General features: G+C 43.8%; 1 protein-coding gene across 3 annotated transcripts in view; it reads right to left on the bottom strand.

The window, feature by feature from the left end:
- adamts17 (ADAM metallopeptidase with thrombospondin type 1 motif, 17) overlaps positions 1-19,112 on the bottom strand; it is a 91,310-nt gene that overhangs the window by 14,380 nt on the left and 57,818 nt on the right. For all 3 annotated transcript variants that reach the window (XM_085165105.1, XM_085165112.1, XM_085165121.1), the window contains 4 exons: positions 17,721-17,887; positions 13,960-14,087; positions 10,058-10,178; positions 439-519 (listed from right to left, as the gene is read on the bottom strand). In XM_085165105.1, the coding sequence (XP_085021231.1) occupies positions 439-519; positions 10,058-10,178; positions 13,960-14,087; positions 17,721-17,887 (497 nt within the window). The remainder of the gene's footprint in view (positions 1-438; positions 520-10,057; positions 10,179-13,959; positions 14,088-17,720; positions 17,888-19,112) is intronic.

The following is a 19,112-nucleotide window of genomic DNA, read 5'->3' as shown; positions in this document are numbered from 1 at the left end:
TAGGCTGCACTGTCAAGCGCAGATCCACTCAGCGTAGCGCAAGCTAGCGGGACAGAAGCTAAGCTTGTTACAACATGGCAACTGCCTCAACGCTAGCCAAAATTAAACTTCCCCCACCCTCAGTGGGGGAAAACAGTATGTCGGATGTGCCACGCAATGCTCAATTACATTGGTGGGAACTAGTGCGTTAGCGCAGTTAGCTTGTTAACGTGTTGACACCGTCCAGCGCCGCGCACGGGGCGATCCGCGGTAACTCGCTAACGGAGATTTGCCGCGTTATGGCGTTAATGTCATTTTAACGAGCCCAGAAGAAGCGTATAATATAGCTTTTATTTTGGAAAGAGACGTTTCTGGTATCTAATGTCTCAGCGTGTCTAAAAGTGAGCGGCATTGTTGAGAAGAACCACAAAGTCATCTGGAAAACACAAGCATCATTACCCAAAAAACTATGTGAAGGTTTGTCCTCCACTACTCTGATCCTTCTAGCTCCTGCAGGGATCACCACAGCTTCGATATAGCCTGATGGAGACACAGAAGCAGGACAGAAAAACTATCAGAAGCATAAATGGTGGGCAAAAAGGGATGGGCTGGTTATTTCTGTCTACATCGGAGTTGTCTATTTAAAGATAAATTCAGTTCCTTACTCAAATAGCACCTGAGGGGCATAAGTACCAAACAGGGCACCAGAATCAACACATTAATCCGCAAGGATGGAAGCTTCATTGGTCAGAATTTGGAGAGGAGCAAACTTCTCTCCATCATGAACAACTCATCACACCCACCCCACTCTACTTTTGTATAGTCTTGCTTATTCTCTGGCCCTCAAAGAGTTTCTCAGTCTTGTTCTATAAAACCTAAAGAATCATGGATTTGATCAACTGGTCCCGAACGGAATTGACATCTTCTTGGGCTTGGGAGAGCCTGATTGTCCCGCGGAGACGTTTGCTGCCGGATACTTGATGGTCGGTTGCGTCGTGTGTCTGGTGACGCTCTCGATGGAGGACATTGAACGACATCTACCAATTCAGAACCATGATAACAGAGTTCTGGCTGATTGGAGCTGGCTCGGACCTGGCTTATCAAAGAACAAGAAGCGGCTACAGTTGTTCAAAATCCCACAAGGCTGGCCGACATGACAGACGATTGGCAGGGCTGTGAGTACTCAGACTGTGTTTTGAACGCAATATGGATAAGATCTTGGAGAAGAACAACGGGAATTGAGAGAATTGGTGACCAGTGACGGACATTAGACCAATTGTAAAAATTGGATGCAGTTGTTTGCACTAAACCCAAACATTGACCATCTTCACTCATGCGGCTATCCCACTGGCGCCAGCTGAAGGCCTGCCAAGGTCTAAGCTGACTGGAACAACAAAAATCTCCATGATAACAGGATTGTTGTCAGAACTCTTTGTTCCTCCTTCAAGGTCGTCCGTGTTGATCGAAGATTGTTGACTTTTGCTTAACCGGGTGAAGGGACACTTTCTCTCCATTGACACAGAACACACAGACACACACACGCATGTACACTGACACAGACCTACACTCACACCCCCCCCCCCAAACGCCTTTGAACCTTATGTCTTCTATGTTGTGAGATGTGATGATTCATGTGCTGAGGTGGTTTTTTTTCTGTTCTCAAACTGATCTCCCTGTTGGAGCTCAGTCTAGGGCAGACCTTCCCAAAGTGTGGGGCCCGCCCCCTATGGGGGGTGCAGAGCCATTGCGCGGTATGAAAAGGGGAAAAAAAACCAAAAACAAAAACAATGCTTGGACACTGCTAGCACGGGGCGCCCACACAAACGCAAAGCAGGAGATGAAGCATCGCTGAATATGTTTCCAAACCAACTTCATTCTAAGACAAAGACTAGAAAATATGGTGAAGCAAATCTTCCCTTTGGCTTCACCTGCACAAGTGCCGAGGTAGGTCTCCCTGCAGGATTGGTTTTCCTGTCAGGAGCAGCGCTGGACTGTTTAAATCACGGACAAACAGGATCCCACATTCTTGATTTTTAGTTTACAAACACTTGTTGTAATGACTAACTACTCCTGACATGTTGGAGATGTTTGCTCTTTATACAGTAAAGTTACAGCGGGATACAAATAACATCAGGCTGATCCTGCCACGATTTGTTCCCTCGGTTCAAATCACGGACAAACAGCTGTTTATGTTTTTGAACCCATTTTGCACAGAGAGACATTTTTTGAAAAATGTATTGATGCAATGTTGAATATTATTACACAGGAAAAAACAACTACAGTAAAATAATCACAGCGTGACGCCTCTGCCTTTGTAAATGGAGGGACAGTAACTGCGTGTAAAACCTGCAGACAGTCAGATTAACAGTATTTTGTCTCTATCATTCTGCAGTTCATCTCATGTAAACAACAACGTGGCCACAGCGTGACGTGAAAAAAGGCACATACCTTTGACGTTGTGACCAACTCTGTATTCCTCGTCCACACGTAAACGCAAAAAAGGAGTTTTTAAAAATTTTGTTTTCGTGATTTGAAACGCCGTTTACATGGACGAAACAGCTGCGTTTTCAAAAATACCCGTGTAGGTGTGGACGCAGCGTAAAAATAAACTGCAATGGGGCAAAATATGGGCGTGTGTGGTTGGAGGATGTGTTTGTGCGTGTGTGCGCGCGAGAAAGGGGGGGGGGATCATTTTTCTTGTAAAACTAAGGGGGCCTAGCAAAAAAAGGTTTCGTCTTTCCTCATGTTTCTCATTTTCCATTGTTATACCTCTCTGACCTGTATTCCCCATGTGATTTTTGTGTAATGTATGTATGGTCGGAGGGTAAGATGGCGCTGGCACAGCTGGCAGCCTTAACCCAATTTCCCTCGGGGTGAATAAAGTATTATCAATCAATCAATCAATCAATCAATTATTCAATTCAATTCAACTTTATTTATACAGCACCAAATCACAACAACAGTCACCTCAAGGCGCTTTATATTGTAATGTATTATGTGACTGAAATACTGTAATATTGTAACAACTGCAATAGGTTTGTGCATGATGCAGTGTATGCCTCTGCATTTAAAAAAGTGCATAAAGCTCTTTGGTGAGAAGCAGTATGGCTTAATACTGAAAAAGGGAACGACAGATTCTGACTTTGACAGTGTTGATGGAGAAGTATAGATGAACTGGGAAGAAGCCACACAGTGTTTTTGTGTATCAAGAGAAAGCATATGATCGAGTGCCAAGAGAAGAACTGTGGTGCTGCATGAGGAAGTCAAGAGTGGCAGAGAAGACAAGTATGAGACAGCAAGACAGCGGTGAGACGTGAGGTAAGAGTGACAGACAAAGTGAGAGTACATCAGGAATCTGAGCCCCTTCTTGTTTGCACTCGTGATAAACAAGTTGACAGTTGATGGTAGCTGGCTAGATGCCAACAGTGCACTCAGGTACTTTACTACCCACTGCAGGCCATTGTAATCACCAACAGTGGAGTAACCACATCACACTCTTATATGCAAGATGTTATAATACTTTGTACAGCGCATCAGTAGAAGGTGGAAAGAATACCAAGATGGCGATGCGGACAAACACAACAGCTCAGAGCTCTTCCATTTGGTGCTCTTTTTTGTTTGTTTTTGTATGTCTCATGCTATTTTATCAACAGTCTGTTAAGCAAACATCATGTATAGCCAACAAGAACTCTTGTTACTCAGTCTACAGAGTGAAGGGACTGTTACAATGGAGTTTTTCACTCCCACTACTATCTTGTAAACGTCCCCTGCAATTCTTCTTCCTGACATAAATCACCCCAACACTCATCTCCACCCACTCCACCCTGCCTGCATGCTCTTCTTCACCTGTTGTACACTGTCCTTTGCTCGGTATTTAAACTCATCTTCACTACCTCGTGCATGTTCACCATTCTACCTGTCTCCCTCTCATTCACACACATATACTCAGTCGCAAACAAGAAGAGGCTAGAGCCAATCACTGATGTAATTCCACTTTTGCTTTGAACCGATCTCTCATTTTACCACACTGTCTCACCATCCTCATACTTGTACTTGAAAGTCTACTGCCCTCTGCCCCAGACATCTCCATACCTGCACAAGTTTATCATCTGGACCAACCAACTTTTCCTTCTACATCTTCCTCTTAGCTGCCCTTACTTTTTCATTACAAAACCTCAGCATCCTCTAACCCCTAACCCGAACCCTCATCATTCACCACCAGATTGTTGTACTACACTGTCAGTAGTACTGCTTAGGCTGCAACAATTGTGTTTGATAACTTACCTGCTAAAATCCCAGCTTTACTTACCTTACATTCCTGAAGGGTCAGCTGGTTGCTCTTTTGGGAGTAAGCCAGCTCTAAGCCCATCAACAAGACTCACTGGTGAGTAGAGCAATCAACTAGAAAGCAGAGTCTGTGAAGTCTTTCAGCATCAAACCTCAGAGCCAAGTTACATAGATTTTTGTTTTACGAGGAACTTGAGAGTAACTAATCAGGGACAATAATGGAGTATAATTTGTACGTCTGGCTGAACAACTCATCTGATACTAGGAAAACTTGAGGTTACTCTATTCCGTAACCCCCGTTCTCTGATAACATGGAACGCTCTCTCAGCGTTGTCCTCAGAAGCCTCTATATCATTACTCCAGCAGCACTGGCTGGCAGTCATGACGCTTGTGTCAGGGAGGGGCCACCTTCCTGCCTATAAAAGGGTGTGACGCAGAGTCACCCGTCATTCAAGATAAGCTAACCTCTTCCGCGCTTCGTGCAAGGAGGGTGATCTGGTGAGACACCTCACTCATGTTATCAGAGAACGGGGGTTACGGTTAAGAGTAACCTCGAGTTCTCTTTCAAACATTCGTTTCGGTGTCTCACTATGGGGATATGCAGACTCCCGTATTGCCAGATAAGCCCATCTGAATGACTGACTGCCAACCTAGGAGGTCTCGTGGGGACCCACACTTAACACAGTGTGGGCTAGAGTTGGTGCAGTGACATCCAACCTGTAAAACCTTGCAAAGGTCAAAGGTAAAGCCCAGCTCGCCGCTGCACATATGTCTTCTATAGTAACACCCCTAAAAAGGGCCCAAGAGGTTGCCATCCCTCTATTCCAATGAGCACGAAGTCCCTCTGGGGGTGGGGTGGGGGGGTGGGGGGGCAGACCCGTGCTGGAATATCGCCTCAACAATCCAGTGGGAAATGCGCTGTTTTCTAACGGGCTTGCCAAGATGTGGTTTAGCCCAGGAAACAAACAGCTGATCAGACCTCCTGAAAGCCTTCGTTCTCTCTATATAGGTACATAAAGCCCTAACTGGACAGAGAGCATGTAGGCGCTCCTGTTCAGGGGAGGAGAAAGGAGGAGGGCAAAAAGCTTCCAGCTCCAATGGGGTGCATTGGAGATAAGGATTTTTGGGCACAAAGGCTGGATTTGGCCTGAGTGTGACTCTAGAGTTATCCCGCGTGAATCGGGTGCACTCTTTGTGTACTGACAGCGCATGAATATCACTGACACGCTTTGCAGATGCGAGAGCCAGGAGCAATGCAGTCTTCAAAGACAGGATTTTTATTTCCACCTGGTTTAGTGGTTCAAATGGTGGCTGTGAAACTGCCACCAGCACCAGGGATAAATCCCACGTGGGGACGAGAGGTTTAGACACCGGGTGGAGCCATCGTGCCCCTTTCATGAAACGGCAGACTAGCGGGTGATGGCTCACCGGGCCATCCATGAAGCCCACATGGCAGGCTGAAAGGGCTGCTAGATATACTTTAATCGTGGAAAAGGCCTTTCCTTTATCTAACAGTTCTTGGAGAAAGGAGAGAATTGTTGTCACGGAGCACTGAAAGGAGAGAGTGTGAGACTTTCCACACCATTCCTCAAATACCCTCCACTTGTTCTAATACAATGAACGATAAAAATGATAACAAAATAACGCTGAAAACCGATAAAAACCCTGAAAACTATGCATTTCACACCTGAGCCTCAACTCTCGCGGCCCGGTACCAAACGACTCACGGACCGGTACCGGTCCGAGGCCCAGGGGTTGGGGACCGTTGGGCTAGCAGGAGCGATGAGGCGTTCAATGCCCTAACGGTGGTGGCAACTGATTTATACGCCTTGTAAGCCAGGGAGGACTGCAGGCGTTCGGCCTTGGACAGCAGGGACGGACCAGGTGACATGGAAAGTTTCTGGTTTGGGTGGAGATGAGAAGCCACCAGATTCTCCACTGTGGGAATTTGGTAGATGCCCTTTTCCTTCATTCCAGCGCAGTCAAACACCGCCGCTCCCTGCACGGGGTTGGGTAACGAGAATGGCTTTGCCCAGCAGCGCGTGACCTCGTCCACGCATTCGGGGGAAAGCGGCAGTACCTGCTTAGTAGTACGCTTTGCTTTGGGGAGCCCTTTATCCTCATATCGTGAGGTGGAGGTCTCCGTTGTCACCGCGGGCCATGGGATCGCCAGCTTTTCAGCTCCATGCCGTGGGACTGTGTGCCGAGGTTATCACAATCGGCCCCTTGTGTCGCAGAATTCCGACCAGAGGGGGCAAAGAAAACGTTGTCATCCTCGTCCGAGACGAGATGTTCCGACGCTCCCTCAGAGGATTCGCTGAGTAGCTCGTCATTAGCCTCGAGGGAATCAGACAACATAGCTTCGCAGCCGACCTCGGCATCATCCGCCATTTGGTATCCCGAAAGAGATACTGACTGACCAGGTCACGTTGTTCATGTCTCACACACTAAAAGAGCTATATGCATTACTGGGCATTAAATCTATTCGGACTTCAGACTTCAGTCTGAGGGTGGTAGATGCTGCCTTTTTTAGTGCTAAAGTCCACGATCCATAAGTTCATTCGCGTAACTGGGATCGCTGGCTAGACCCTCTGTTATTTCCAGCGCAGGAGGTGCCCCAGGGCTCCACAGGATTTTTTCCCTTTGAGTTACTGTTCGGCAGGAAGCCGCGGTGGGTGTTCGACCTGATTAAAGAAAACTGTGAGGAAGGTCAGAGGCTGGCTGAAAAGGAGAATCAGTACGACCTGAACCTGCAAGCAAAGCTGCCCACTTTGGGGAGGTTGTCACAAGAAAATTTGCTCCAGGCCCAGGAACATCAGCAGCGCTTGTACAACAGGGGCTAGATTCAGGCAATTTTTACCTGGAGATAAAGGGTTGTATTCCTCCCTTCTTTAACTTCGAAGTTACTCGCCAAGTGGGGAGGACCTTTCATGGTCACACGGCAAATGTGGGACGTAGACTATAAGGTGGTATGGTCAGACAGAGGTGGAACCACACAGATATTTCACGTTATCCTCCTTAAAGCATGGAGAGAGGCTGAAACCACTTCTCTGGTTAGCTTGGTTAAGGAAAGAAAACAGTTTTCTCTATTCCTGCCTCCCTCCATTGAGATGACCATCTCACACAGGCCCAGAGAGCGGATGTTGCTGCATTGCAACAGCGGCTTGTAGGGCGGTTTGTTCTTCTCCAAGCACAAGAGACAGACTGTGCAAAAGGAATTGGCACAAATGCTAAAGCTGGGAGTAATAGAAGAGTTGCACAGCGCTTGCTGTAGCCCCATAGTTCTTGTAGTGAAGAAGTATGGGTCTATACGGTTCTGTGTTGCAAGGTGAACTTGGTCTCATGGTTTGATGCTTATCCCATGCCCCAGATGGATGAGCTCCTTGACCGGTTAGGCACTACTTACTTTTTACAACGCTGGATATAACCAAGGGCTACTGGCAGATTCCTTTGTCTATGGAAAAAACGGCCACCCAATACGGTTTGTACGATTTTGTCACATATGCATATGCTGCCGCCTACCTGGAGGATGTTATCATCCATGACGACACCAGAGTGGAGCATGTGTAGCAGGTGGCCGCAATCCTGGAGTCCCTGAGGCAGGCGGCACTCACGGCCAACCCAAAGAAGTGTGCAGTTGGACGGAGGGAGTTACAATATTTAGGGTACCACTTGGGAAGCGGGCAGGTGCGTTCACAGATGGATAAAACAGCAGCCATTGCATCTTGCTCGTGTCCTAAGACGAAAAAGGAGGTGAGGCGGTTTTTGGGGCTGGCCGGTTCCTACCGCCAGTTCGTGCCCATTTTGCAGAGGTGACCAGCCCCCTTGACAGACCTTAGCCGAAAGGGTGCCCTAGATCTGGTCCGGTGTAGGAAGCAGTGCAGATTTCCTCTCCCACTCTAGGGGGGGTGGGCGCGGATGGGTCCCCGCCCTAAGTTGGGTGGTGGGGGTGTGTAGCGGAGTGTGGTTGGTGGCTTCTATGCAGGGGAGGAGTGGAGCAGTGGGTTCAGGGTGTGGTGTCAAGGAAGGCTGGTTTTCGCAGCCGGTGAGCATCATCTAATCATTTGGGTTACAGTTAGGTTTAGGGTTAGGGTTAGGCATTCATTTTTGATGGTTAGGTTTAGGGTAAGCGGCTATTATGTCAATTAGATGTCCTCACTAAAATATAAAAAACAAGTGTATGTGTGTGGTTGTGTAGGTGTGTACGCAGATGCTTGAGGGGAGTGTTTAAATGTGTGGGGGTAAACACTAGGGGTGGGTTTTGAGTATCGATTTATCGATATCGATCAATAATTTGTAGAGAGATATTTTATCTCTCTACAAACAACACTGACTGAACCAGCAGCCAAAGAAGATCCAAACTACACTTCACATTTCGCTTCACATAAACATCGTCACGAATTTCCTCTGACTTTTGCTGTTTTGCTTCCACCACGATAAAAATCACACTTCATGTAGAGCTCTCTCTCTCTCTCTCTCTCAGGAAGTTTCCCATCTAAAAATCAGTTTTTTGCATTATTTGCTTATTCATTACCCACCAGTCTACGGTGTCGCCATTTTTTGTTTTTACTTACTTCTGACAGTAAAGCCTCATTTCTGCTGTACAACACTGAACAAATTTAAACTTTTTAAAATTATGCAAAATTGCAAAATCCTTAGATGTGTCTCTAATCAAACCTCTGTAACTTTGCTCTGCTTCACTTCGTTTTTGATCTACTGCACAATATTTTTAAATGGTAAATGGCCTGCATTTGTATGGCGCTTTACTAGTCCCTAAGGACCCCAACGCGCTTCACACAACCAGTCATCCACCCATCCACACACACATTCACACACTGGTGATGGCAGCTACGTTGTAGCCACAGCCACCCTGGGGCGCACTGACAGAGGCGAGGCTGCCGGACACTGGCGCCACCGGGCCCTCTGACCACCACCAGTAGGCAACGGGTGAAGTGTCTCGCCAAAGAACACAACCACCGAGACTGTCCAAGCCGGGGCTCGAACCGGCAACCTTCCGATTACAAGACGAACTCCCAACTCTGCCCAGACCAGGAAAACCGCCTTTATGTTTTTCTGTGGTTTATTCTCAGTTACTTCGACACAAAGGAATCTGCTGTGATGCTCACACATTTGATAAAGTCTCACAAGTGTCAGCTTTCTTTTTACAGATATAAAATATAGATATGTACTGATAAGTGATCAGAATTATAATATTTCTGACTGTCTGAGGCAAAATTTACCCGATTCAAATCGAATCGAATCGGATCGAATCAATTCAGGACCTTGTGAATTGGAATTGAATCGATTCTAGAAATCAGTGATGATACCCAGGCCTAGTAAACACATGCACATGCTCAGAATTTTACATCTAATAATCTCTCAACTATTACAGTAACTGGTGAGCAGTAAATAAAAACCAGGGACAATTTTACTAACTAAAGAAAGGCACATTGGTCCATTAATGTAACCAAATAAACATATTGAATACCAAAATGACTAAACTGACTAAACTTAGATTGCATCTCACTGTGTTGGAAAAGAAGCAAATGCAAAGACAGAAACATCCATCATGTTATAATATACCATTGTAAAATTTTAATAAAACAGAAAACATTAGAATATGTTGGTTTCACCTGAAATATTTATTTAGGATCGCTTTTGGAAGAATCAATTTAAACAATCCATCAAAACACATCGAATCAGGAGTCAATGGCAAAGACTGGGTACTTGTTAAAAAACGCAAAAAGAAGTACAAAAAAACATCTGAGCAGCATACTAGCTCGACACTCACCCATTCCCCTGGTGTGGTTGAAGTCCCCTGTCACTATTTTACAGGACCGTCCATCTCCATTACAAACACCACAGCGGTCCTCTTTAGCAGATGAGCCAATGATGCCGTCACAGCCGATTTTCTGTCCATAACAAAACAAAACCCAACTGTAAAATGGAGGAAGTACATTAAAATTTACATCTTTGTATGCATATGTAAAATTATATCCTTAGGTCAACATGCAGCAGGCGCCAGAAGGATTGTATATTACCTTGAGCATGGAATGAGTTTACCACAATATTAACAGATGAAATAAATTATTTAATTTACCCATAATGTAACAGTAAATAATTGAGGTCTTTTTGTTGTTTTTATTGTTAGGACTGAAAAAGAACAGAAAATGCAGCCCATTAAAAAAAGATCTATTTCTTCGCTTCTCTCCTAGCATGCCATTACTCACATGGATTTAAAAAAATAAGCCTCCCACTATGGTGTTATTTTTGTGCCGGTATTCAGAGCGCACATAAAAACTATTTGCAGGTGCAAGTGTTGCATTTTGAGGAGAAATTTATTTTGAGAGAAGAAAAGCTGAATTTGAGTGAACAAACTTCATTGCTGCGTGCAAAAAATGTATTTCAGTGTTTGCTATTATCCACACACACACACACACACACACACACACACACACACACACACACACACACACACACACACACACACACACACAGCCCCTGTCGCTCAGTTTTTGCATTTGCGTGTTGCTCGCAATGTGTTGCTCGCGCTCTCAACATTTCTCCCCTTCAACGTTCAACTCTTTCTCTACACCGTTATGTTTGTGCCACAAAACCAGCCAATCACAGACTTGGATGCAAAAAAATCTGATTGGTTGTTTGGGTCTCCAATCAGCTCGAAATGACAAAATGCAATATCCCAGAATGCATTTCGTCCAACACTCAAACGAGGCAATGGCGGAGGAACACAGAGTGGCGGAGTTTGAAATATTACTCTTTCTGGATCACAAAATAAACTTTTAAAATATTTTCAGTCGAGAACGGTGCTGCGTAAACTTCAAATATCTGCTCGATTTATCAAGACATATTTGCAAAAGTGCTCTGACGTTTTCGGAGATGTCTGTTACCCCCCAGCTGACCGGGTGGTCAAGGCGCGGCTCCCGGCACATCATTTTCATATATTTCACACATATTTTCACAGACCGGCCTTAACGTTTCGCAAATAAATACAACAAAATAAAATGATACGACCAAAACAAAACTGTGGTATTTTGAAAATATAATAATCAATGCAAACTCACGGTGTAATTGTGTAACTTTATTAGAAGTGTCCTCCTGAAATGCGCCAACAACATTGAGAGTAACATCCTCCTCTCTCCCCCTTAAAGCTCTTTGGTCGATATGGTAACACCCAAATATTTATTTCAAAATAAGACACAACTACAAAACAAATATAAAGTACGTGAAAATTAGAGAAGGACCGATCCGATATTACGTATCGGTATCGGTGCGATACTGACCTAAATTACTGGATTGGATATCGGAGAGGAATAAAAAACGTTATCCGATCTGAAGTATCACATAATCACCTCACAAAACGCTGCTTGGCCTAACCCAGCTCGGTGCATCAGAGCAGTATGTGATAGAGCTGCTGTCAGTGGTCTGGTGGAGCATTTGGAGCCTCGCTACCTGCTTCCAAACCGCAGCATTTCATCTCAGAGAAAACTATCCCAGAGTAAAACAAGTGTGTAAGTGCATCTCTGAATGTTTGCAGAGTATTTCAATGTTTACCTTAACAACTGATATATGGAGCCACAACTGGACTGGAGTTTCATATTGAGGCGAAAAGGAAGCGATTTTTCCCAAACTTCAGCTAGAATGAAAAAAAAAGGCACAAAGCTGAAGTTATTCTGTCTTTGCTGCACAGCTGCCTCTCCTCTCTCTCTCTCCCCCTCCCTCCCTGCTGCTACTTCAATTATGAAACTGATCAATGATCAGCTGATTGGCTTTTCTGTCGCAAGTCAGAAAAGCCTCATGACTTTTGTTTATCGCCCACTTTGCGCCAGAAAGAGGAAACCAGCGGATAAACAACAGCAGCATGTTTAAGCTTGATCAGCTGTTGTTAGAATTTATTTAATATTAATTTCTAGTATCAGCTGATGTTTGCTGGAGCCACAGGTGTAAAGCTGCTGGTCATGATGGTTTGGATATGTGGTGAGAGGGAAACATGAAACCAGGAGATGTCCTTACTGAATCATCAGAGCTGAACAGGTGATGGAGAAACAGGTTTACCTTTTAGGTGACATGAATGAGTTAAAGGGAAGTTATGAACTGTTTCTGAGACAAATATAATCCCTAATATTTTTGATGGGAGGTGGTAATCCTATTAGTTAGGCTGTTTAATATTTCTGCTAAGTGCTCTTTAAAATACCAGAGTAGGGAGGATGGAGCAGGTTTAAGTTTATTAGATTGATCAGTTTTGCTGAACTATGAAATATTTTGGGTGCAGTGTATTTTTTTTACATACAGGTATAACAAAATAGATTTAGTGTTTGTTTTTTAAAACTTGAGTATGAACTTATACAAAATGCAGCAAGAAAGTTTTATTGATTACAAAATACACTATATCGGATTCATATTGGTATCGGCAGATATCCAAATTTATGATATTGGTATCGGTATCGGACATCGTGCCATCTCTAATGAAAATATATAATTCACCATAACGCTAAATCAATGAAAGCCCTGTGCTTGTTTCTCTGCAACAAACGTAATGATGGACAATGACACCCGAGGTGTGCCGTCATATCCCCTGATGTAAAATGTTCTTTTTTTATTTAAACAGCTGACTCTGAATTAAATCTAACATAAAAAAAATATTTAAATTCAGGAGGAAACATTTTCATAATATGACAGGTGAAATTGAATAAAACGGTCCAGTTATGAAGCTGAACTTTAATCTCAGCCAAACCGATTTACTCAGGAACAAATCAAACACTGAAATAAACCAAACATTAACATTTAGAAGTGCTCTAAGTGACTTATATATCGTGTTTAACCCAAGTAGCGAAAGACTGCAGGGGGTTTGAAAATGATGTGCTGGGAGTCTGCGCCTTGACCACCCAATTAGCTGGACTGGGACAAAAATCACCGACTACACCACCAGGTATTACAGGAAAAACCATGAAGTCCTTGAACTAAAACAAACGCTGTTGTGACAGTGATGTACACTGTTGTTGGTATATATGCATGATTTGTATCATCTTCATGTTTCCCTCTCACCACATATCCAAACCATCATGACCAGCAGCTTTACAGCTGTGGCTCCAGCAAACATCAGCTGATACTAGAAATTAATATTAAATAAATCCTAACAACAGCTGATCAAGCTTAAACGTGCTGCTGTTGTTTAGCGCGACATCCGCTGGTTTCCTGTTTCTGGCACAAAGTGGGCGATAAACAAGAGAGGAAAGCCGATCAGCTGATAGGAGAGGGAGGGGGGAGAATGAGAGAAGAGGCAGCTGTGCAGCAAAGACAGAATAACTCCAGCTTTGTGTCTTTTTTTCATTCTCGCTGAAGTCCGGGACAAATCGCGTTCCTCTTCACCTCAATACGGATGTGTTGTAATTTCTCCAGCCCAGAGTTGATTGTGACCAATTAGCTAATCCACCACCTTTCATTCTTTACACCGTTACAAAAACAAACAAACAAACATAGAAATGAAAAATCACCATCGGCCCACTGGTATGCCCAATGGCCAGTCCAGCTACGCGCTCAGCTGGTGTAGTGTGTCACAGTGACATACTGAATCTATCTAGAGCTGGGAGGCCCCAGAAGACAGAAGTCACGAATGGAAAAAGTCAAACTGTATGTGGTTTCATTACATATGTGCAGTATTGGATACATATGTACCTGACATCTTCCATTAACACACAGGTCCACCTCATACGGTCCACAGGGAGTCCCGTCCATTACTCTGTCAGCCATCAGAACTGGGACGTCTCGGCCCACTGGGCTGCAGAACAACATGCATGGCTTATCTAAACACACACAAAATCCAGTCGTAAGATGTATGCATGTATGACATTAGTATGATGTGAACTAATAAAAACAGTCTAGTCGGATTTTGGTTGGTGTTAATTTGAAATAATAGAAATATTAATGGCATGGTGAACTGGGTTCACAAACATTTTTCATAATTTTTATGGACAGGATTTCTAGGCGCAGCCAAGTGGTGGAGTTTTCGCTTCGGTGGCCTCAGAATCTCATCTCTGCTTTTTGCGGATGATGTGGTTCTGTTGGCTTCATCGGGTGAGGGCCTCCAGCTCGCACTGGAGCGATTCGCAGCCGAGTGTGAAGCAGCGGGAATGAGGATCAGCACCTCCAAATCTGAGGTCATGGTTCTCAGCCGGAAAAGGGTGGAGTGCCCACTCCGGGTCGGGGATGAGGTCCTGCCCCAAGTGGAGGAGTTCAAGTATCTCGGGGTCTTGTTCACGAGTGATGGGAGAAGGGAGCCGGAGATCAACAGACGGATTGGGGCTGCAGCTGCAGTAATGCGGACGCAGCACCGGTCCGTCGTGGTGAAGAGGGAGCTGAGTGTAAAAGCGAAGCTCTCAATTTCCCTACCCTCACCTATGGCCACGAGCTGTGGGTAGTTACCGAAAGAACGAGATCGCGGATACAAGCGGCGGAAATGAGCTTCCTCCGAAGGGTGGCTGGCCTCTCCCTTAGAGATAGGGTGAGAAGTTCGGCCATCCGGGAGGGGCTCAGAGTAGAGCCGCTGCTGCTCCACATCGAAAGGAGCCAGCTGAGGTGGTTCGGGCATCTGAAGAAATCTTTCTAGAATTTGTAGCTGCAGTTTTTTTACTGATTGGTGAAACTCAGTCTGGTACCATCCAACCTAATTAGTTTCAATTGTTCTTTCGGTTTCTTTTTAGTACCAATTTTCCAGCCATTTGTTTTCCCGATAAGTGTTGCTGCCATCAGATTAAAAGTGAGCTAATGTTTTTCATGAAATAGTAAAATGTCTCACATATTTTCTGTGTTCTATTGGGAATAAATTACGTGTTTGCTCAATTTTATTGGCATTTTACACAGCCTCCTTTTTTCTTTTTTGGAATTGGGGATGTCCATTTCTACATTCAGTGTAATTAAAAAATGTGGTCCAAAGACACGGGCAGCTGCCAGTTCTATCCCTGAGCCGTCCAGTAGATACACTCATGGTATCAATTTAAAATTCCTTTTGCTTTGTTCTCAAGTTATCACATTCACAAGACTTTCAGCTAAGGGGTAAAAACTGTAATGAGTAATGTAGTTATTCAGAAAAAACACGACTGGAGGACTTTACCTAACATTTCTGTGCATACAGTGTGAGCTTTTACTCTTTACACTCCAACTGGAGAGATTTAAGTGGTTTTTCTTACCTGTTCTGTACCTCTGGGATCCAATCACCCAGGGGCTTAAAGCAGGGGTCCCCAACTCCAGGCCTCGAGGGCCGGTGTCCTGCAGGTTTTAGATCTCATCCTGGGTCTACACACCTGAATCAAATGATTAGCTCATTACCAGGCTTCTGGAGAACTTCAGAGGAGGTCATTTAGCCATTTAAATCAGCTGCGTTGGATCAAGGACATCTAAAACCTGCAGGACACCGGCCCTCGAGGCCTGGAGTTGGGGACCCCTGCTCTAGAGGATGCTCTCACATTTAACTTATTTAATATATTTGCGCTGGCGTCCAAATCAGTTGAGTTGATTGGTTTCCCCCAATTCAAAACTACAATATTTTTAAATGAATGCCTCGTACACAGCAGGGTACCCATCCCAGTCTCAGTACTGGCTTGTTAATGGCTAAAGCTGTGGGAGCAGATATTGGGGTAAACAAAGCATAATCCAATATGATCCATAACCACTCATGTTACTGACATTATGGTTGATTATAAAGTGAGATGGATTAGTTACATATGATTTATGTCACTCTGTGACCCAGTGTGTGTACTTTCTAGTGTGAGTTAATATTCTTTGATTTGTTGTTATTCACAGTTCTCTTTATGGTCTTGTGCTTATGTTATAGTTTCAGTCTTTAGGTCTCTGTGTTTTTCTGGGTCTCACTTGTTTCGTGCTCTCCTCTGTCAGTCTCCGTGTCACAGTGTCAAGTCCACGTCTTTGTGAATGTGTCATGATTCCTGTTTGATTCTGACACTTCCTGTGTTCAGTGTTTTCACTTTTGCTTCCTTGTCTTATTATATGTAATTAGTCCCAGCTGTTTTTCCCTCATTATCCTCTGTGCATTGATATATATATAGCGCCAAATCACAACAACAATCACGTAAAGGACAACCTTTATAGCACTCGGACTTTTTGTCAGCCTGGCTACAGTGCTGAAGAGAAACCTGGGGTTGTTCTTATTTTCTTCAATCAGTGACGAATAGTAAGCTGTTCTGGCTTTGCGGAGGGCTTTGTTATAAAGCAACAAACTATTTCTCCAGGCTAAATGATGATCCTCTAAATTTGTGACACGCCATTTCCTCTCCAGCTTACGAGTCATCTGCTTTAGGGTACGTGTTTGAGAATTATACCACGGGGTCAGGTACTTCTGATTAGAGACCTTAGTTTTCACTGGAGCTACAGTATCCAGAGTCGTACGTAGTGAGGAGGTGAAATTATTAACAAGATAATCGACCTCTGTTGGGGTAGCGTTCAGATAGCTGCTCTGCTCTGTGTTGGTACAGGGCATTGACGATGATAACAGTGGCTGGATTATATTCTTAAACTTAGTTGCAGCGCTTCCAGAAAGACATCTACTTTGATAAAGTCCACTCTCCACTGCTGCGTAATCAATTATTGTAAATGTAAATGTTATCAAGAAATGATCAGACAGGAGAGGGTTTTCAGGAAACACTGTTAAATGTTCAGTTTCTATCCCATATGTTATATGGCATAGATATGTTAAAACAAGTGTGTGATTAAAGTGGTGGGTGAGTTCTTTTACATTTGGAGAGAAACCAAATGAGTCTATTAACGAATGCCGTGCTGAGGCTGTCATTTTTAGCATTATTTGAGCGAGAACTAAATCAGATAAAAAGTCTGAGAAATCAGACAGAAACTGTGTAAGGCCCAGGTGGACGATCACAAATAAGACTGGTTTTTGAGTTTTCCAGCTGTGGTGGACGAGGCCAAGCAGCAGCTGCAGGGGTCCAGAGAGGCGTCAGCCACCTCAGTTCTTGAATCCATTCAGCCTGTTCAGTCGTCTGTCTACGCTTGAAGCTCAGCTGGGCAGTCTTAGCCTCCTGTCTCCGCTGAGAGCTCAGGCAAGCCAACCCAGCCTCCTCCGTCGTCTGCTGGGGAATCGGGCGAGCTTATCCAGCCAGCTACTTACTCGGCATTGCTGTCCGAGCCTGAGAAGTGTCCTGAGTGGACTGTGTGCACTGCGTAGCTCTGTCTCTGCCAGAGGCCTCCACACCGTCTGGTTCTGATTCAGCTCCGCCACAGCACCACACATGACAATATATGATTTGAGAAGCATTGCCATAGTTTTGAAACTGACATCTGATGCCCAGACATGCTTCCAGACACATTTATAAACTGCTGTGCTTCAGAGGTTTAAAAACTACACACTATTGAAAGGCATGAAAAAGGCACTGATTGTAATGAGTTCAGTATGACGTTATGGAACTCACCATCATTAACAATAGCAGTCAGCATGCCGCCCTTCTTGTTGGCTTGTTGGTTATAGGAGAGACACTGCAAGTCTCTGAAGCTGGGTGAGCCCTTGGGACAGGGAGGGGCTTCACAGGCCTTGTGTTCCACACTGGCCTGTGGGCAGTGTCGCCCACCTGGACCAGGTCTGTGCCCACACAAACACACACAGTGTGAACACTTAGTTTAGGAAACAAGAAGACTGGAGCATTAGTATTAAAGTAACACATGTAAGCATTACATACGTTTCATAATGCCTGTAAGGAGCTTTTTAGTACTAAAAGCAGTTATTCAGTAGATTAATACATGCAAAGTGCCTTAAACCTCATACTTCTTTTTAATAGCCAGCAAGGGGACACCTCTTCTGATTGCAAAAAGACTCTTGCTATTAGGGGTGGGGAAAAAATGGATACTGTGTAGCATGGTGATATTTTGTTTGCTAATAATGTATGGATACAGGGACAGCAGAAATCGATATTTTGTTACAAAAAGGTTTTTGTGCTCTGACTTCAGAGCATGTTGATCCTTTTTCTGAGCAAGAATCCTGACATTCCTTCACTGTCCAAATGTGTTTAACTTGTTTTTGGCAGCAATAAACATGACAGTTTACTTATTTTAATTTAAGACATGTTTTATTTTAATTAAGTTTAAAACTTTTTTATTTAATGTAAAATTATATTTTGTTTTAATTTACTTTCAAATTCTTCAGTTGCTGAAGGGGCTGCATAGTTTTCATAAACTGCATAGTTCAGAATAGCTATAATTGTACCAGATGGTTGATTCAGTTAAGTTGGACTAGACTGTGATACAAACCGTTCAGTTTGTCAACAATCAAACTGAAATGAGAGAAAGACTGAGTGTGAGACTTTGATATTAGAGAAAATGAATATTGATAAAGTTTACCTTTATGTACAGAATCTGAATATCAAAAAATATTTTTAAAAATTGCAATAATATCGTATCGTGCGTTAAGTATTGTGATAATATCGTATCGTGGGATGTATGGTGATTCCCACCTCTACTTGCTATGTGACCACACTTTATATGACCTTGTGGTCTTAATCAGCAGCTGCAGTGTTTCTGTTTCACAGTCAGCATGTGTAATATATAAATGAATACATTTTTCAGAAATTGGACATTTCGGTACTATAAATCCTTTGTAGACTGATCTCATGAAATATTCTAATCATTGGGCATACTTACTTTTGAATTGTTGTGGGATAAAAGCCACCATTAAAATTAAAATGAAAAATAAATCTTGAGATGTGTCAAAGTTTACCTTTGAGATTAATTTACAAAAGAAAAGTTTTTGCAATAGTTTAATTTTTCAGATATATTAACTTCAAATACTTGTAGTACTCTTGGCTGCTGCC

The sequence above is a fragment of the Neolamprologus multifasciatus genome, chromosome 1 (genome assembly GCF_963576455.1).
Source record: "Neolamprologus multifasciatus chromosome 1, fNeoMul1.2, whole genome shotgun sequence".
Lineage (NCBI taxonomy): Eukaryota > Metazoa > Chordata > Actinopteri > Cichliformes > Cichlidae > Neolamprologus > Neolamprologus multifasciatus.
This window is presented reverse-complemented; position numbering and strand designations above follow the sequence as displayed.